Here is a 20940-nt window from a genome sequence, read left to right on the forward strand (position 1 = left end):
GGCCGGAGCAGAGCAAATAAACAGAACAGGAGTAATGCTACGGGCTGGGAAGGGGCTGGGTGGTGTTGGGGGTTTGCAGCTGCCCCATCAAAGGCAGAAGCACTCTAAAACCCATGAATTCTTCCCAGAAGACCCATCAGAGGAAAGCTCTGCTCCCTGTCACCCACAGCATGATGGGCTGCCAGCTGCCCCACGAAGCCGCACGCCTCTGCTCACGCTCACAAAACGCATCCAGCGCTGTTCTGCGCAGGAATGTACTGACGTCAGCAGTTCACGGAAAGCCACCGGATATGAAAAAAAAGGGCACTGGGATTAAAAAAAAGCATACACGTAAAAAACGTAAAATATTAATAGCGGCACTGGCTTTTAAAAGCCTTGACATAAGTAGAAAATAGAGCTAGCCACATTTCATAAATGTTTAAAGGATGGATGGTATTCCGTGGCAAAATGCTGCTCTCTGTGACAAGAGTGGAGGGAGCATCCAGGGGCAGAGGGACTCAATGACATACATTTGTCTTTCTGTGTATTTTGGAACATGATTTATTCGTGTTCATTGAAATGACAGCTTTTCTGGTAATTTCTTCCTTTCCCAGAAAGAAGCCTTAATCTCCTTACTGGAAATTGTACTATTTATGCAGCAAATCCTGCCTCTGAAATTGCTTGAGATCACAAGTTATGTAACGTAGACAGATGGAGTCAGACCATTTTTTTGGTGTGTCAATTCATGTTATAATCTGAGCAGACTGTGATCGTTTATCAGCTCGTTTGCAGTGCAGAGAAATAGATGGGAGAGTTTAAATATGCAGTTAATATATGCTTGCATAGGAGTGCTTACTCCTGCAACAAGACCATCACTAAAAAGCAATAATAATAATGCTTAATAAGGACTTTCTTCATTCTTATGAACAGAAAAGCTCTGTCTGCCACAAAGTGCATTATATCATGGCCATCATCCCACAAAGACATACACATGGCTTTACTTACACAGCGGATAGATGCAGTTATCTGCAGCTCTGGTGTGAAGTTACATCTCTGAGAGTGTCAGTGAGATCGAACAGATGAATGAGGGGCAGGAGGAGCAGGAGAGAAGCGGGCAGTGAGAGCCCTGATGAATGCTGCCTGCTTCGACCCTTCAGCAGCACTAAGCACTAAGTGATGGATCGTCCATCCAGCTGCCACTGACCTCGTGCATTCCCTGTAGAAGTCAACATACAACACACAATACCCAGTTTTAAAATTCACATTGGCTTAACAGTTCTGCTAACGCTCATGAGCAGGCAGATAAAATCCTGAAGGGCTCAATTCTGCTTGTGTAGATTTTATCTTTTTTTCGTCACTCGTGTGGATTTTTTTGTTTCACATGAGTTTAAGCTAAAGTGAATCAAGACTGCAGGGAATTAAATGGAAAAAGAGGATGAAAAGGAATGGAAGGGAAAGCTGGTAAACAGAGGTATTTCCAAAATAAGACAACAAGGCATGGTCTCTCTAAGTGTACTTAAAACTATGGGGGCTCGGTCAGACACGTTTGGGGAAGGGAAGAAAAAAGAAAACATTGAGCACAAATCTGATTTTCTAACAAGCCAAAAAGTTCAACCAGGGCTAAAAAGCCACCGAGTCTAAATATAGTTTCAGTCCAACCACATTTTATACTTTTATTCCATTCTGTGGGAATTCCCTATATGACACACTTGCATATTTGGGACCAAACTGCAATCTAAGTCTCAACCCATGCTGAGCAGCTTTGCAAGAGGGGAGCTTTCAAGAAAATCTCAGAAAATCCCTGCCATGATACAGCATTTTCTGCAAAAGCAAAAGCATAATGCAGCTGAGGGTGCAGTTTTTCTTCTGGGGCAATTGCTGCGCTTGCAAATGGGGCAGAGGATTCCAAGATGCCCTATGGATGATAGCAGCTCAGGTTTCATTGCAAAGCAAAACCTTCCATTTTGACCCCATTATGGCTTCTAAATTCCTTCATCTCCTCAAACTTCAATTTTTTCCAAACGTATTTAAGACTGCAGAGAGAACAACAGATTTTAATGAAGCATCAAGTGATGCAAGTTGTCACAAAGATGAACTGATGGTAGAAGGAGGAAAACATTTCAAGTGATTTTCTTTCGAGTGCCAGGGCCTCCTTTCTTCAGGATCAGAGACTTCACATAACTGGTACTGCTAATGTGAGAAAAACTATGAGGGGTTTATAATTCATTCTGGGTGTTGGCTGGTGATTAATTGAGCCCACTGCTCTTCTGCTAGAAACAACTTCAGAGAGCCCTTCTTTTTTTCACAAGGAAAGGAAGAAGCCTATGCTCCTGCTTGTAAATACATTGAAATGTTCAGCTGAACATTTAAGCTAAAGCTTATAATGTGTGCTTTCTTTAGAATAGCTTGTCCCTGGATGATGTAATTTGCTTGACCGGGTATTTTCTACTCTTGCACAACTGTGTTAGTCGACCTAAGCAGATTAATCTGAGCACCAGCCTGGCACACAGTTTGCCAAATGGTTATTCAGTGCCCTGCAAAAAAGGCTTTTTATTTCAGTGAGGATTGTTTCCCTGTGCCCAAGATGACTCTCAGATGGATGTCAGTCTGTTTGTGTGTAAGTAGGTCTCACAGCCCCGAGCACTCGCTGATTGGGCTGAGCCAGATGCGGCACGAGCAATTACCTAACAGAAGCAGTGCTAGGAGGAGAAAAACACTGTTCTCCTCTGTTCCTCCCTTAGGGGAGCACTGCAGCCCTGGCTGTGCTGACAAGTCACTGCCCAAAACTCCAGCTCACCAAACCTCTTTATTTTAGCATTTGTGGAGGACTGGGGGGAAAAAAAAAAAAAGGGGGGGGAAGCGGGGTGGAGTGGGGGAAAGGAGAAAAAAGGAGGTTTATTTTTACTGGAAATGATTCTCAGCCATGGGAAATGGGACAGATTGATCACCTTCAGAAAACATATTTTGCTTCAACCTAAAACCCAGGCTGCAGAAGGCAGCGCCTGTTTGTAAGGCGCTCCAAAGCGCTTCAGCGCTGCTCCATCCGCCTGCCCTCGGGGGAGAGATAATTAAGGCTGTGCTGTCTGAATCATTGATTTTTTGGTTCACTGATCAAAAACTTGTTTAAAATCAATTTGAAACGAAAATTTCACTCTGCGTTTGTTGGGGTCTGGGGGAAGCAGACATTTTCCTTTCTTTTGCTCGGAGTTTTTAATGTAATTCAGACAATAATATTTACGGGAAAAAAAAAAACCTGTTGTCGTTGGGACTAAGGTTGTTTCAGGAAAAAAAATGATCACTGTGCTGTAGGAGTTTGGCCACAGTGAAAGTACTTCCTAAATTCAGCACAGGTGACTCTGAAACTGCGTGGTCCTACAGTGACATTTTTGCATGGATTTCTGATGATCTCAGTGTGCAACTCCTTGATGTTTCTTCATATCGAAGGCTTTGATCTGGCACATCCAATCACATCTCCCTCTTGTGGCTACTTCCAAGGATTAAAACAACCTGCTGTTAATTCACCACTCTATGGGATTATTTGGATTGCTTTTTTGGCTCACACACAGTTTTCCAGCTCAAAAACAACTGATGACAGTAAGGGGACATTTGAAGGGCCACAACACAATTTCTTGCACTGTGCTTCCCAGTGAGATGCCATCAACTGCACAGGGAACATAAATCCAAAGAGAGCAAGAAGAAAAGCACCAAGTTCCATAGTATGGCCCTCTGGGTTTGGGGGCACTGTCTACCAGCAGGGCAAGAACTGGAGGACCCCAATAGTCCCATGCCAACCCAGTCTGCTCATGTCCTAGACAAGCCACAGACCAATTAGCAGTGGAAAAGTGTCTGTATCTGCAAGGTCCATCCACAGACGTGCTCAGAAGAAGGAAACCAGCAAATAGGCAATCCCAAGGAAACTTGGTCTTTATGGGAAGTTTTGCCCCCCCAGGGCTCTTGCAGAGATTTCTAAAGAATGGCATTTTGCAGCAGATCGCTGCTACCCGGTTGGGTTTTACAAATAGCTGCTTTTGTAACTACATTCATCCTCCTACTAACGGTTTCACAGCAAAGGATATTTCATTTTGATGAGGAAGCTCTTGAGCAGAAGCCAAGTTGCCCCAGGCAAAGCAGATTTTGTTTTCCTGCAGTTTAATCAGTAGGAAATTAAGAGGCCAATACTGAGCTGTGAAGGCGAGCGGCTGCCTATGTTCAGATGTGCTTTCTCTTTCCCCTGCGCCCAGTGACGTAACTGGGAGACAGGAGTCACACTGCCCAACATAAATCCAACCATCCCAGCCCTCAGCCTGTATAAATCAGCACTGCCCCGTTGGGTTAATGGCAGCGCTGCTTATTTACAGCCCTTGCCCATTGGCGGGCGCGTGGCACTGATCGCAGAACTGCCCGTCATCAGCCAACCTCTCTAATTTGTTAAAAAGCCAGTTCTACCTTCCAAGAGGAAGCGGAGGACATAGTTCAAGCTCCCGTTTGTGTCCTTGTCCTGAGAGGCAGCAGCTCTGAGGCGGCTCCTGGCAGCCATTCAGACAGCACAAACAGCCACTGAAATTATATGGACGTATTTTTATAGCTCCGCTGTCTGAAAGGGTCAAGGCTGGCTACTGTGAGGGAAGGTGTTTCTAGACAAACATTAATGTGACGCTCTGTTTGCAAGAGGTGACTCAGCTACAAAAGAATGTGCCTTTTATTACACATCTCTAATGCTTACCTACAGACAGAAGGGGCACAGCTCTGCTTATCCAGTGGTGGGATCCAGCTCAACTTCTCTGTAAGAGAAGCAGAATCACAGAATCGCTGGAGTTGGAAAGGGCCCTGATGGCCATCAGGTCCAACCCCTGCACTGAGCAGGGACCCCACAGCTCCATCAGGTGCTCAGAGCCCCATCCAGCCTGATCTTGGGTATCTGCAGGGACAGGGCACCATCACCTCTCTGAGCAACCTGTGCCAGCGCCTCACCACCCTTGTTGTAAAAAGCTTTACCTTTATATCTAATCTAAATCTCCCTTCTTTTAGTTTGAAACCATTTTCCCTTGTCCTATCACAACTGACCCTGCTAACGAGCCCACCCTCTTCCTTCCCATATCCCTCCTTTAGGAGCTTTGTTACAGTGAAGGAGCTTGGCTGTGAGGTTAGCAGACCACCCGGGCTGCCTCTGGTCCCCACCGCTCAGCCCCACATGGATGCACTGCTGATGGAACCGCTCTCCCCAGCCCCCTTTGCGTTGCTGTGAGGCAGTCACTGCAGCCGGTAAGGAAGGAGCATTTTCCAGCACAGCCCCAGCACTTGCTGACTTTCCTAGGAAGGTGGCTGTCGATAGCTGCTTGTAGGGCAGGAGATGTGACGTGGCACAGCGCCCTGTCACCTTTTTCCAGGTTTCCCCATTTCAAGGGTCAGCTCTTATCATATCGCTGGCGGAAACTATTTAAAGGCTCCTTAATTAGTCTGTGGTCTCCAGCAGTTCCTGTGCTGACTGATGGATGGATCTGGGCAATGCCACGTGCTTCCTATTGTCAGATGGAAAAAGTTTTCACCTAAAACACAGCAGAACCGTGTGTTCGGCCGGCTGCTGGGAAGGCTGGAGCTGGGGCAGGGCAGTGGGGGAAGACAGGGTTTGTTTGTGTGAAGCCCTGATAGGCAGCAACGGTCTCTGCATGAGCTGGATTTCAGCAGGTCTCAGTTTAATGTGCTTCCTGCTGCTGTAAGGGCAGTGCTGTATTTTGTGACCTGAAGTCTTACAAAAGCCATTTTGCAGGACCCGACCAGCACCACAAACTGTGCCTCAGGGTACCCAGCTCTGCAGCATCCCCCACAGTACCAGGGCTCCCAGGCACAGCCTCAGTGAGTGGGACAGGGAAGGACCTTTCATCCTGCTGAGGCTCGTGGCAGAGGTTGAGTTAAAGCTTTAAATCAGTTCCTGAAGCTGCTGTTAAATTCAGATGTTAAATCAGGCTTAGAAACCTGCTTTTCAGCTGGGACACCTAGCTGGTTTCCCCAGTGCTTGGGCCAAACCTTAAGCAAATCAAAACCACAGTTCCTGAGTTAGATGGGGATCCAAAACCAGAGGCTTAAGACTTCTCCTCTCTGCCCTGGTCTTGAAGGACGTGCTCCTCATGACTTACTCAAGCCCCACCTGTTGCTCACATCCCCATTAATGGGACAAGGCAAGAGCTGATCCTGCCTGGATCACCTTTACCATCCCCCGTACAGCCCCCCAGCTGCCAGGGATACATATCCTACAGCTCAGAGCTTTTCCCTGTACACAGGGGTGCTCCTGCACTCACCTCTGCACCTGCTGTTATGGATCAAATAGCACTTGTATGATTATGCATGCACACATGTGAATATTGTTGTATGTTAAAGGCAAAAGTTTCTCCTCCAAGCATCCAGAAAGGAGCAATCAGGTACCACAGAGGCTTTCACAGGCGATAACAACTGGAAATAGATTTCTGAATAAGTTTGAATTAAGAATATTTTCCTCTGTTTAGGCAGGCATTTGACAGCATAATTCTTAAATATGCTCTATTGCTATTGAATTTAATCCCTGCCAAGGATTACATATCTGCTTCATTGCAAGTCTGGCATGGTTAGGTGTCTGCTTAGTGTTTTAGAAACACCAAACACTAACACAGTCCTGAGCAAGAAACCTTTTCTGAGGGCTGCAAAATGCCCAGGGCCTGGGGAATTGCCCTGCAGCAGGACCTCTGTGGTGCCCTTTGTGGGGTACATACTGCAGCTGCCAAAAGATGGGCAGAAGCAGACATGGCTGGAGCAGGATGCATTGCCACCACTGCCTCATGTGAGTGCTCAAATTCTGCTCTCTGGGATGATGCTGGCTTCACAGCATTGCTGAACTATAGAGTTCTCCTTAGGGGTGAGAATTCTAGGATTTGAGATTTAAGTATTATTCACAATGTGAATATTGCAAGTTTCTGTCTATGGTTGCATTGCTCGTAATTACCTCCATCACATTACATGGACCTGTGGAAATGAATCAGTGCCTGAGCACTCTCTCCACAGTGTCCCATGGACAGTGGCAGCAGCAGGGCAACTACAGGAGTGCACAGTGCAACACTGCAGTGGGATGTGCAGCCATGGGATGGGATGGGATGGACAGGCTGCCTGTGCTCACTTACTCCCTTGAGAGTCATCTCTCTCTTTAAAAAGGATACACAGCTTCTAAAAGAGGCTGAAACTCCATGTCGTCAGTGCTAATTAATGGCCTCACCAGCCTTAGGCAAATCACCCCAAAAATCCCCTGGAGTAAACACAACCACCCTGACGCACGGGCATGTGTGCAGGGCACAGCTGTGGGCTCTGTGCTTGCTCTGCAGGGACCTGGCATTACCCAGCCCCCTGAGCTCCACACACAGGTAATACACAGCGGGAGAGGTGTGCTTTGGATTTAGCTGCAATTACAGCAGCTCTGGAAGAAGAGATCAGAGAACAAAAACGATTCTAAGAATTGCCCTTAAAACCCAAAGCAGCAGATTTAAATGTAATCTCCAATTACTTCTGCACCTCCACAGCTAAGCTGAAATTCCTCCTAACTGTTTCTTTTACATCAAAGACAAAGAAACTTGAAAATATATATATATCAAAGCAGCAAACAAATCATAAAGCAACTTCTCAAAGCAGCAAGCCAGGTGGGTCTCTGCTCATTTGCCTATGGAGAGCCCAAAGACAGAGACATGCAGCTGCTTCCAGAGCTCAGCTCACACGGGAAGCCTGTTTGCTGAATCCTCCCCAGCAAAACAAAGGTGAGTCTGCCATAAAGCTGCACTCTCAAAAATCAGTCATCTGTGTGGGAGAAGAGCTGGGTGCACAGGTTGAGCTCTGGGCCTGACCTCAGTGGGGCTGCCTGGAGATCCAAGCCGCCCCAGGTTCCCTATGCCCAGATCCCACCAATTACCCATCCCAATTAGCCTTATACGAAGCAAACACTTCCTGATGAGCAAAGCTGGGGGCGGGGGTCACCACACCACAGTGATAGCAGCTGGAATAAGCAGCTCCAAACAAGATAACCAAGAATAAGTATTTTCAGCTCAGGTTCTATGCCATCACATGCCGCTGGCCCAACAAGGAGCAAAGCAGATTCTATGCAGATGGCCTGGCTGGAAGTGGACCTTTGAATGACGCTCCAAATTTGTAGTTAATTCATTATCCATCCCTCTGTAGTAAACGCCACTCAGCTTACACTCTCCATGCAGAAGACTGATTGCTCTGGCAGCGAATGGTGCTCTCCTGGGAAGCTTCCCTTGCAGTAAGTGCTTTTGACACTAATGTTGGTGCCTAAGCAAACACATTAGGATGACTAAAATGGTAGGACTGCCCAGAATCACCGCACGCACGCACTGGGAGCGGCGTCTGTCACAGGGCAGAACAAGAGGAAACCACCACGCTTTAGTCTTCACAGAGAGCAAGGGAAAAGGCCAAACCTTACTCTCCTGCTGCTCTGGTTGCTCCTGGCTTTGCACAGGTTTAGCTTTGATATTGCAATATACCAACCAGGTGAGCAGGGACTTCCTCCCAGCACTTCAGCTCAGTGCCATTTAAGAAGTAAGCCCAAGTATTCTGCATGAAGAACTGGTGTGTGTGAAGATTATGCTCAGGTGAAGAGTAATTGGGTTTGACTGTGCTCCTTACAGGCACAGCCCACACTCAGCACAACTGTGTTGTAAGAAGAGATGAAATCAAGAGAAAACCAAGCTCGTATTTGGCACAGCACAAGGCTGAGCATTTGGGTGCACAGATCTGCAGCCCAGATCCTCCCATTTGCAACAACCTGAGATTCAGGGGATTACGAAGGATCAGTGGGAGTATTAGGCAGTTCTCCATGCGGGAGATGAAAAAGACGCTGATAGAAATACTTAATGGCTTTTGAAACAAGAATAAAGCACACGGGATATTTTTAGCAGCCTGCCTGCACTTGCCAACACCTGCATCTGCCCATGGCAGAGGCCGCCGAGTGCCGACACTGAGATCTGTGCAGGGCTATCTATCTGCTGCAGCCCCAAGGGAAGGGCAGTGCAGAATGCATCGTGAGGCTGAGGCAGGGTGCTACGGTAACCCTGAGGTCACCCCTGAATGTCTTTAGGAACCTTGGTTCCCCTTCTGCACGCTGAGAACGTGGTTCTGCTTGGAAGATGCCGCTGTTGCACAGTGGGATCAGCCCACGGTGCATGAGAAGGTCGAAGGTGGGACTTTGATGGCTCCTTCCCTTGCCTGTGCCTTCTCTTAGCTAAGGGTGCAGTATCTCCAACCAGTTGTCTGTTTCGGGCTTCTTTCTGGAGAGCTGGGTGGTGGCTGCCATCCAAGGACACCTTCACCAGTCGGTTATGGAAATGCTGAAGTGCTGCGAGTTAACATTTCTTTGGAACTCACACTTCAAAGCAGCCTAAAAATACAGAGTGGTTTGGTGTTTTGCATGTTCACCTACCACTCCAAAGAATGGTTAGGAGCAGGTTGATAAGCGGGGTTCTATAATTATCCTCCGTGTCTTTCCTTTTACCCCATTTGCCATTAGTTTCCTTAAAAATACATATAGGCACTGGAACTGAAGCATTTTCCCATGAAGCACTACCAGTGCCAGATTGTGGTGTAAATTCCCAGGAAATTATTTGTTATTACTTGTTTGGGTTTTGATATTAAAACTTCACGCAGTCTGAATTTTCCAGCAAGAGAAATTTAATCTTATTCAATTATTGTATAAGAATTCTCCCAGGCCAGTAATAACATTTCTGAAGAAACCAGTCATGGAAAATGAGTTGCTCAGAACGGTTCTCAGGAAAAGAAATTTTCTAGGAAGATCTGAAAGTTGAAACAAAATGAAAGTTAAAACCTATGGGCTCGGGACTGAGCTGGGATTGCACTGCACAAGTGGTACGACGTGTTGCTGCTGACATTAAGAAGACTTTCCTCCTTCACCAGGATGGCCAACTGTTGTGCCTCTGATCAAATGGGCCACCTCATGTGGGAATGGCAATGAGTGCATAGGGGTGATCTTTCAATTATAGGATAGAAAGCACCACCATCCATCGCCCCTTGGGATTGGTGTAAAAGTCTGGGATGATTTTCTCCTTGTGTGGTCTCCTTTTCGGTCCCGACCAGGGTCCTGGAGGAGGACAAAAGAAGTTGCATCTCCTCTGCAGCATCTTCTGCTCCCACCAACCAGTGGTGCAGACACCTCTCCGGAGAGGGATCCGTGTTCAGCTCAGCCTTTGGTGCTCCAAGCTGGGAGACACACCAGCACCTCCCACCCCTGAGGGCTTAGTCTTAGCAGTGGGCTCCTCACCCAGAGCTGTCCATGAGGAACACGTTATGCTGACGGTGTCTTATCTGTCAGCTCTCCCATTCAAGAAGAGATGTGAGTTTTGTCTCAGCGGAGGCTTGTGTGCGCAGTAGAACAACAGAGGCACCAAGGAAACAAGCTGGCTGAAAAAGCAGCTGAACTGTAACAGATCCCATCTATCATCTCACTGGATTGCTGCCATGCTTCGCTCTTGCCAGGCTTCTTCTCCAGGCCGGGCTGGGAGATGCATCCTCACCCACACCCTGCAGAAGGTTGGGAAAGGGCTAGACAGAGAGGAAAAAAATCCCAAAGATGTTTTGGCCCTACCAGACTATAACATCAGTGTGATAAATGCGATTCACCAGCAGCAGTAATTATTTGCTTGGGAAACAGATTAATTTGGAGTCAGTCTGACACAGGCCTTTTTTTTCCCCTGTATTTATTGTTGCTTCTCGGAGCCTTTCACTGTGGTCTAAGGGCACACTGCAGAGCTGAGTGCGCTGCTCTCGCATTATTCACATCCCGGGCCAACGGGGAGGATCTTTGTAACAGGAGGCCAAGGGCAATTTCAATCTCCTTCTGAAAAGCCGCATTTCACTCAGGCATCCTTTGAGGATCAGAGTTTCTCCGTCATCTGAAGCTACTTCGTTAATCTAAATTGTTGGTTCAATTGCTTACAATGAATTTAGCACTTAAAGGAGTGAGGGTGAAAAGAGCTCTAATTTTCCTTCTGACCTTTTTACATCACCAAATGAAAGCTAAGACGCCAGCAGAGGTATTTTCTTAAGTCAATAATGGTTTTGTAGTGACTGTACGCTTGGGAGCCAGAGGGTGCCCAGCGCCCATCGCTGCTCCATGCATGGAACAGTCATCTGCCATTGGCTTTGGGATTTCGTGTTGCGTTGGCCTCGCCAACAGGACAGGACTTGCAAACAAGGTGAGAGAGCAGCAATCCAAATCCAAATCACAGCAGCAAGGCCGCTCCGCTCGAGCCCCAGCGAGTTCTCCAAATAGGATCGTGCTGAAACCCTGACCTTACTCGCTCTTGGGCTGCCGAAGCTGCTGCTTACACCGTTGCCAAAGTTAATTAATTTTTTGTATTGATGTGTCAAACAACTTCCATGAAATCATAAAACAAGCAGAAAGCTGCTGGCATCGTGCAGCAGTTAGGGAGGAGAGAAGGAACCAGCAGTAGGACTCACAGTGCAATGTGCACGGCCTGAAGAGAGGCAGCTTCAGGGACTTATTTGTATGACTCTGGGCAGAAGCAAATGGATTTGCACGGGAATAAAGCGTGTGAAAATGAAGGGAGAATAAGCAAGCAGGCCTGATTTTGAAGTTCCATGTCTAAAAGCTGTGCTGGGAGGCCTGCTTTGCTCTGCGGCTCGGCACTCACCCCACGTCCCTCTCGCTCCTTGCAGGTCTTCCTCTGCTTGGGAGGGAGCCGTCTCTTGCGACATCGGTGTGGTTTCCAGCACAATGAGACCCTGTGAGGAGTCTTAACTCAATGCAGGACCAAAGTACGAGGGAACCACAAACAAGAGCTGTAGTGTTACAACACCGTTAGGCTGTCACAAGCCATCTCTGCTAAAAATAAACCGCTGGAATAAGCTGGCAGCCTGAACAGACTTCAGACTTTCTTTCACCAGATGTGGTAAAACAAGACATCCATCACAAGCATTAACTCAGAAAGGGCACAAACAGCTTCACATACTGGGATGAGTTTCCTTTTTTGCCTCTCTTCTAAGCGTAATTTCCCCCCTAGCCCTCTCCTGCTCTTCTGTCCCAAGCAAGATCATCAATTAAAAGCTTTTTTCCACACTCTCATCACACCAGGATATTTTGGGTAGCCCCTGGGAGGGTAAATTCTTGTGCAAGGAAAGGAGCCACCAGCGAGGAGACTGAGCCGACACTTGTGCCTTTGCTGCAGCAGTGCAGCACTGGGGCTGTTTGCTGGAGGCACTGCTCCCAACCCAGCACACAACCGAGCCAGTGTTACACAAAGAGCTCTGAGCAGGCCTCTGAATGGTGAGCATGAGATCCACTCGCCTCTCTGAAACACGGCATTGCGGATTTAACCCCGTGGAAAGGTTTGCTCTTGCAGAAGCTGCTCAAAAAAGTGAGGCACAGTCATTTCTGCAAAGTTCCATCCCTGATGCTTCCAGTATCATTTCTTTACATTACTGGAAGACGTAATGGCAATATCAAAACGCCCTCTGTCCTGTGTGGCATTGAAAACGTATCCGGTCTGGATCAGACACTGAGAACCACAGAGGTGGTGAGTGTGCAGGAGCAGCTCCTCTTTCCCTGTGCATGGCAGCAAAGCTGTGTGAGCCTGGAAGGCAAAGCATAGGAGTCCAGAGCATCGCACAGCTTTGAACGCCCTTCCATTGCCTTCATTTGCTAATGGCAAGGCTGGGCAGGAGGCAGGCAGGCGGTGCAGTTAACGATCTAAAGAATGCTGTCAGAGATGCAAGGCATGTTGTAGTTCCCTGCTTCACCCCAACTCAGTGATCGCAGCCCTCTCGCTCTGACCTTCAGAGTGCGTATTATATAGACATACATACGCTCAGGTCCTCTGCCACCTCCTTGGCCACAGTGCCTGCTGACAGCCACAGCCTGGTGGTGCTGACAGCATCTCCCTTGGCTCCTAGGAGATAAAAGAGACCAGGATATGCCGTGTGCTTGGATGCTGAGAGAAAACAAAGCTGGAGCAGGAGCTGCAGCCCCCTAAGAATCGTGTTGTGAAGGCACAGCCCAATTTGCAACAGGTTTAACCCCCAGGTGTTGGGGTTTTTTTTGGCAATCAGGAAACAGCTCAGCCTGAATTTTCTCTTTTTCTGCACAAATACTTAAAATTCTCCTGAAATAGCCTTTAAAAGCATTCTGTTTTGAATGCAATCTTGAAGTTATAGAGGAAAAAGAACTGCTGCTCTGAGCTGCATGTGGCCAGGCTAGCCAGCGTTGGCCAACTATAGGATTTATGCTGCATCATTGTTTTATTTGGCTCTTCCTAATGTCAATACCCACTGTGCTTTTGGGGTTGCATTAAAAAGTTAAAAAAGGAACAAAACGAAGAGAGCTCAGGCCAAACTTCGGTGCCATTAAATCAGTCAATATACAAAGCAGCTGCTTTAAAGCCCAGAATCAATATTTTCCCACCAGAGTCCTGCACAAAACACAGACCAGAGAAATCTGGGAGGTTTTGACGGAATTTTGTTTGGAAGCCTCTGACTCGGCTCAGATGGCTTTAGGGGCTGGGCTGGGAGGGAGTCAAGTCTGCAGGACGTGTTTATAGGAGCTCTGCACAGGGAAACATTCAAGAGTCGCACGGCCCTTCAGCCGCATGGGCCCCAGTGGTGTTTGCTGTTAGGAAAGGAAAAGCTCAAGCCAGGGAGCTTCATTCCACAGGTGAGATTTGTAAAGGAATCCATGCCAGCGTGCTCCTGCCAGCAGGTCTCTGATCAAAGTGGATTTGAGATGAATGGAGAATCTCCCCACATACAACATGTAGATGCACATGAATGCCACGCCTGCATTACTGCCTGCCTCAACCGCTCTCTTGCTCCAGGAGATGGGAAGGTCAGAAAATCTGGATCCATCCAGCTGGGATCCAGGATGACGCACAGAATGCTGAGGGGGAAAGGAAAAAAATCCAAACAAAACCAAGGTCAGAAAGAAAATAAAGCCTGGAGATGTCAGGCATTAGGGCCTAGGGACACCTCTGCTGCTGGAAGCCACCAACAAGTGAAGGCCATCTTAGCAGCTCTGCCAAAGCCATGAGGCAAATGGGCCCCAAATGCACCTCAGCTGCCCTCAAAGGAGGCCAAGCAGCTTCTGCGACCCCCCCAGCACCTCCCATTGATCCCCCTCACGCCTCAATGTCCCCATTCCCTTTCCAGAGGAGCAGGAATCCCAGTGCTGGCTCTGTGCACATGGGGCAGGCTCATGAGGATGGGAAGTGGCATTGTGTTCTCCCTGCCTGGCTTTGTGAGATGGGAAGAGATGAGTCATGGTGGGCAGGAAGAAGGAAACGGAGGGGCAAAGGGCCAGAAGGCTCTGATAAGATGGGACAAACAATCAGAGCAAATACTGAGTCACACAGCAGCAGCTGATTGAGGAAGGGGCACAACACAAGGGAATCTGACTGCAATAGCACAGAATCTCTGGGCCACATGGCCGAAGCCTCTGCTGCCATCACCAAGCTGCAGGGCCTGCTAGTGCTGTATCAGCCCCCAGACCGACTGCCAGGCTGCCATAATGTGAGAACACTGCATGGAGCAGGAGATGTGTGCTCCCATGGGTCTCCATCCTGTGGGGATGGCTGTGCAGGCAGGAGGCCAGGGCAAACAGCGAGCATTGTTTGCCATGCATCCCGAGAGAAAACACTGGTGGTGACCAATGTTACCTCCTCGTGTGGTGATGAAAGAAGAGTCCCTGCTAGTCGAGCCTCTAAAGGGCAGGAAGGCTAAACCACATAGGCTCAGGTCTGAAAAGACACTGGCACTGCAGGCCCTGGGTTCCTTCCAGTGGAAGGAACCACTTCCAGGCCCTTCCAGCGTTGACACCAGGAATGTGCTTGGATGTAGGGCTGAGTGTCCTCTTCAAACATCCATGTGTCTTAAGGATGCCAAAGCCATAGTAGCAATCTGCTCAAGCAGCACAGTCCCACGGCAGACACACGCCCATCCCTACCATGATGGACAGAGCTGTGCTCATTTACACCAGCTTCTAGTGCTGACACAGCACAGGAGCAGCTTGGTGAGCTGCGCAGAGGAACAGCAACACCCTGAAAACACAAAGCACAGCACAAATGGTGACAAAATCTATTTCTCACAGATCAAGCTTAAATTTCTTCCTTGGTACAACAGTGCTCCTCCCCAAACAGAGAGCTGAAGTAACACGGAGGATCACAGACAGACAAAAAACGCGGAAGGAGAGGGAGGAGGATAGGTGAGACAACAAGAGGCGCGTGTAGGTGCTGAGCAAGGCACGTCCACGGCTGACGTGACCTAACGTGGCTTTGCAAAGACCTGTCCAGGCACTGACCAGCCTGTATGAGCACAGGCATGGCTCAGCATGGTCTGCTAACCAGGTCAGTGGGAGATGGAAAGTCCCTCCAACGCTAACAAGTATGGGAAAAAATGAAGTGGGTGATGCTAACTCCCACAGAGCACAGATCACAGGACTTAGTGCACAGCCCTGCTGTTGCCTGACCACTTGAGCTTCCCCATCAGCATAAGAAGTCAAACATCATTTGGATTATGGCAACCACCAGCGATTGCATCACTGTTGGTGATGTATGGTGCTGCTTGGTGGCTGGGTTTGTCACTGCTGCTCCGGGCCAGTGCTTCCCAGTCCGCCATGCCTCCCTAGCCACCTTCCATGGCCTTGTTGACAAAGAGAATGAGGAATAATTGAGGCATGGATGGTGGTGCTGGTAGTCCCCAGAGAGCAGCGCCCTCCTCTTGGTGGAAGCATGCTGCCCATGCACAGCCACCAGTGAAGAAGAAACGCTGTGGAAAGTGGCTGTACACAACAGATTTGGTGATATCCTTCCCACCAATGCATGGGTCAGCGCATGGGAAAAACACAGAATGTTCGTCAAGAGCTTTTTGCCACAAGTGCTTGCTCCTAAACCAACTCAGCTCCAAGATTTCATGCTCTGTCTGTAGAGCGGCCATGAGTCATGGATGCTCACAAATCCATTTCAATGCCTTAAGATGAGTTGCGGGTGCCACGCAAAGCTATAAACATTCACACCCCACCTACCCACCAGGCACAGCTCTGGTACCACTTTCTCACCTCCATCCTCTCACCCACAGGAGAACAGGCAGAGAAACACCAGGGATCTGCCAAGGAAGCAAACTGCCCTGGCAGCCCTTGTGCAGCTGCTCACTTGCCCCGCACCAGCCCAGGATCGCAGGCACCGTGGGCGCTTTCCCTGTGCCAGTGGTGCAAGAGCCACGGCCCATTGCATCACCCCGTGCCATCGCCTCAAGGCACGGCTCCAGCACCAAACCTGGCAGCTCCCCGGGGGGGGAGGGGGAACGTTGGCAGCAGGCTCTACCATATAAGAGGAAATAGGGAAATGCTTCCTTTGTCCTCTCCAAAATGCCCGAGGTCTGGAGACATTTCTGGGCTGCACCAAAGCCGAGATCTGGTGAACAGAGACAGAAACACTGTGCCCTCCTTGGAGAACTCAGCACAAGCTTGTATCTGCTTGCAAAGACTCAGCCCAGAAGGACAAGGGTTTTAGTTGCTTGAAAACGCTGTGGGTGCATATTCAGATTTACCCATTATGGACTGGGTGATTTTGCCCAGCAACGCTTCCTTGCAGACCAGAAATTAGGGCTGAAGTGGAGCAATTAGCATCTGATGAAGGAATGAGGAGGTTACACTTTAAGGTCAGGACGGTTGTTTCTCAGCAAAGTGGAGACTGAACGCTGTCAGGAATTTCTCAACAGTACTGTGAGAAAGAAGTTGCTCAGAACAGCAGCTCCACTTGGGCTGGAGAGTGCTTGGAGATGCTCCAGCTCCTGCACAGTCACACTGCAGTGAGCTCCATTTTCCTTGCAAAGCCTACCTGGCTGCATGCAGCCTGCAACTGTGCCACCAGTACAACAGGGCAGGTTTAAAAAGAGTTGCAACATCATTCATAGAAAAATGCAACTACAAAGAGCTTCTGGCCCAAGGGAGTCCCTGGAAGCCCAGGGATAATGGATACCCCTGGTCAGAGGCAGGTCAGGACCTTGCAGCACCCAATTCTCACTGGGGCAGCTGAGGCAGGTAGAGCCATCACTGAGCATCATCACTGTATCATACCCACAACTCTTAGGCCTTCCTTTGCGGTCTTTTCTATTTTTGACCTGCTGTCTAATCGTGTAAGCCGCTTTCCAGAGCATCTAAAGCATTTGCAGCATTTGTTGACCTCCACCTGGCGCTCAACCCTTCCACAAAGGACCAGGAGAGAGGTGGAAGAGACAGGTTTGGTTTGACCTGGTTTCCTCACCCAGTGCTCCACAGGTTTTGGATAAAGCCAGGTGGGCATGGGGGCAGTGGCCGTGCCAGCTGGCACTGACACTACATGTTTGCTTGGTGGAGACCCAAAGCAACATGTATCAACAATGCTTGTGTACAGCTCTTCCCACACAGCAGGGCCTGAACCAGAAAGCCGAATCACTTTGGTGCACTCAGCTCCACAACAAACAGTGGGCGTTGGGTTTAAAGAGCGTGTCACCATGACCTCAATGGCCCACTTTGTGTGTGGTGGCATGGAAGGGAGCCCATAGGTGAAAAGGCTTAATTAGTAATACTGCAAGCTGATTACCAGAGCCCATATATAGGGTGACCTGCATCTACTATCACTTAGCATAGTAATGACTAAGTACAGCCCGTGGTTTAAATATCTCCCTAATGCTAAAGCTAAATGCATCCATAGCCCTAACCCTCTAATTGAATGATTCTAAATATGATAGATTAGCTTTCCATCTCATTATATGCATCTAATCAGAGGATGAGGGCGTGTATACCCTGAGACGCACGGTTTTTCATTTCTACTGCACTACAACAGCAATTACAAGAAAATTACCTGTATACTTGGGCTTGCCGCACACTTATCTCGTACCTCATCTCAGAAAGCTGCCATATTCACTTCATGATGGTAATAAAACCAAGCCACAGAATCCTGCTTCTATGTGGACATTGAGACACAGAAATGTACGTGTTGCTTTCTGACTTCTGCCTGACGACCCTAAAGCAGCACCGGGCTCCTGCAGCCCCATGACTGCCCCAGGCAGCAGTGTGCTGTGGGAGAGGCTGGAGTAGGAAGCAGGGCAGGGTCGTGGCACAGCAGTTTCTTAGGCTTTGACTGCTGATACTCAGCTAGGCCGGATATTGCTGCAAAATCTCCCGCTTGCAGCCACCAGCTGTATGGGGTGCTCTCTCAGGAGCTGCTCACTGCCCCAGGAACTGCTTGCTATGCCCCAGCCTGGGGACACGGGTGGGTGGAGGACGGAGGCGATAAATGACCTCATTGCCTCTGCCAGTCCAGCCGAGCACTAACGAGCTCGCTCTGTTGAGGCTCTCACTCCAGGTCAGGTAGCTCCAGGCACCTTGTCTCGTGCCTTGTCTTTTGTAGGAACCAGTCCCACCATGGGCTGGCTGCCAGCATTGGGCTTCCATCAGGATCTCAGCAGCGTCACCAGGCCATGGTTGTGCATGGTTGTGGGTGCTTCACTTCCTCTTTATTTAAACCATGTAGAGGCACCAGAGCCAAAATAGAGACCCAGCACCTCTAGGCTGATCCTGACCCACACAGAGAGGTCTATATGCAGACACAGACTAATTCATCACAGGGAGATGAGCCACATTGTAATTTTCTCATTTTCCACTCAAGTGTCCCAGGCAGTGATTGCAGTTTGGGGATTTTCCATCTCAGACAAATTACCAAGCTCCAACAATGTAGCTGAGACAACCCATTTTTGGGTTATGGCATCTTCACCAGCTTGGCAATAGCTGAGCTCCCTTCTGTCTGCACCAGGGAAATGCCTGCTGTGCATCGAGACTCGGGGCCATGGTAAATTGTTGCAGTGCAAGGAAAATTAAAGGAGTAAGGGCAACAGATTAGAGAAGGCATCCTGAACTGGCAGTGGAAATTCTTGCTCATTAGGAACAAAACCAGAAGACAGCTTTCAATTTCCAGGGTGTAATTTAGACCCTGGCTCTATGCAGCAATTTTCATAGGTCTGCATGGAGCCCCAGTGACATTCAGTGATGAAGGTTCCCCCAAGTGAAAATCCAGGCTTAGCTGAGCAAGTCTAGAGGCCATACTTGCCTTTTTTCCTCCAGTTAAAATTGAATTAAGAGTATTGGGAGTGACCCAGAACAATGTCCTGTGACACAGTGACATAGGGCTCACTTGTCCAGTCTCAATAGGCAGCTGCAAGCAGGTTTTTTCCAGTGTCCAGTGGACAGTGGAAAATGCTCTGCTTTCTCCATGAAGAGAGGATTAGCGAGGAGTAAGAATAAAGGGCCTGAGAAGTGGCAAAGAGAAATGCTGCCCCAAGGAGAGCAACATGTTCAGATCCGTCTATCAGATAACAATACTCAAGCACAAGCCCAAGAGTGTGTTCACAGAGCTTAACAACAGTGACTCAGCTCTCGATGAAATACTTACTCATCCCTACCACTGCCTCCCTGCCACAAGTCAGAAGGTTCTAGCTACCGATGCTGTGTTCACTCCAAGTTTGGGAGACACCAACACCCCAGAAGCTGGAGGAGATCTCAGTCAGAGGCTTGCTGTCATTTGCAAACACAATGACCCATTTCTTGGGGTAAATGTGACATTAAGTCTCATTTCAGAAGAAATCTGTGGTTAACACCAAGCTCCAAGGCAACTGAGATGTTGTTCCTTCTAGTTTTTGCATTTGGGAACAAGCAAGACTTGTGCAAAAGGTAGCTCTGGGCAGCAGACAACAACTAGGAGCACTGGAAGTGTCCTGCGTTAGAGTCTAGAATTAAATAAGATGGAAAAGTATAAAATCGCCTCTCATGCTCAGTCCAACCACACAGCACCTCAGCTGGTCTCCAAAAACAGCATTACTGCCAGTTATCGCAATGCTTTTCTGCCTTGGTGTATTTGGTGGCTGCACTGCTCGAGTTGCAAGTGTTGCGCAGTTTTGAGGACCTTGAAATCAGTTTTGAGGACCTGGAATGAAGTGAGATGAAGAGGGAGCAGGTTTCATTTCAGAAAAAACACATTTCTCACTGTCGTAGAAAAACTGAAACCATGACCCCAGCTCGCATTAAATGTTAGGAAATGAGAAATCAGATGAAAACCAAACCCCACTTTTGAAGAGAGGAGAGGGAGAGAAGGGAATTCTGGAGGAGCTGAGTCACCAGTTTTGAGCAATCTTGAACTCAGTGCTAAAATCTCTTATCTCCACTTTTACAAAACTCATTGCTAACAACAGCTGTGGGAGCTCAGAGCTGGAGCAACAGCAACCCAGAATTGTGACCCAATTCTCAGAGGTCACGCTCCTGTCCCTTCTCTTTCTTAGCTTTAAGCACTTGCACAAGAGGGGAGATAACCAGACTTTCTCCCACAGCTTCCATATGGACATCACTAGGACTCTGGCTGACTCAGGGTCTCCACCATCTCATCCAAGATTCCCAGGTACCAACACTGCTTGGTAACCATGCACCAACCCTTATTTATTGTTCCTCCACGCTTTTTGACCTCCTCTTCCTCCTGTGGGCTCGGCTTCATCAGCAGAGGTCTTCCAGTTGGCGATGGCCTAGGGGCGATCCTGAGCACTGTGCAATGAGTGGGGATGGATGAACAGAAGGCAAAAGTGACATACTTGTGAAGGACTGATGCAGGAGGTCAGCAATGCTGCTCGACGAGCTGCTACGCACAGCAACGATACAAGTCATCAACGCCTTCCCCAGCCTTCCTCTTCACCTTCCTCACTCCCATGTTGCTAAATGGGTTTGGAGACAGCGAGGCAAGGAACCACACAGTGGTGACCATACAGAAAGAATAGGAAGAGGCAGAAAAATATGTAAAACCCATCACATCTTCTGTTCTTGAGGTTTTATCACTCATCTTTTGGTATCTGGCATTTCATTCCAAGATCCAATGCCTGGATTCTCGT

The 20940-nt window shown here is 48.5% G+C and overlaps 1 protein-coding gene across 1 annotated transcript in view; it reads right to left on the reverse strand.

Annotated features, from left to right (window-relative positions):
* Positions 1 to 603: 603 nt before the first annotated feature.
* Positions 604 to 20940, reverse strand: part of PRKCH (protein kinase C eta) — a 131450-nt gene continuing 111113 nt past the window's right edge. The window contains exon 13 of the mRNA XM_052696103.1: positions 604 to 1195. Coding sequence (XP_052552063.1) covers positions 1142 to 1195 — 54 coding nt within the window. The 3' untranslated portion in view covers positions 604 to 1141. The remainder of the gene's footprint in view (positions 1196 to 20940) is intronic.

This window comes from Tympanuchus pallidicinctus, unplaced genomic scaffold (assembly GCF_026119805.1).
Source record: "Tympanuchus pallidicinctus isolate F22 unplaced genomic scaffold, pur_lepc_1.0 scaffold3, whole genome shotgun sequence".
In the NCBI taxonomy this organism is placed as follows: domain Eukaryota; kingdom Metazoa; phylum Chordata; class Aves; order Galliformes; family Phasianidae; genus Tympanuchus; species Tympanuchus pallidicinctus.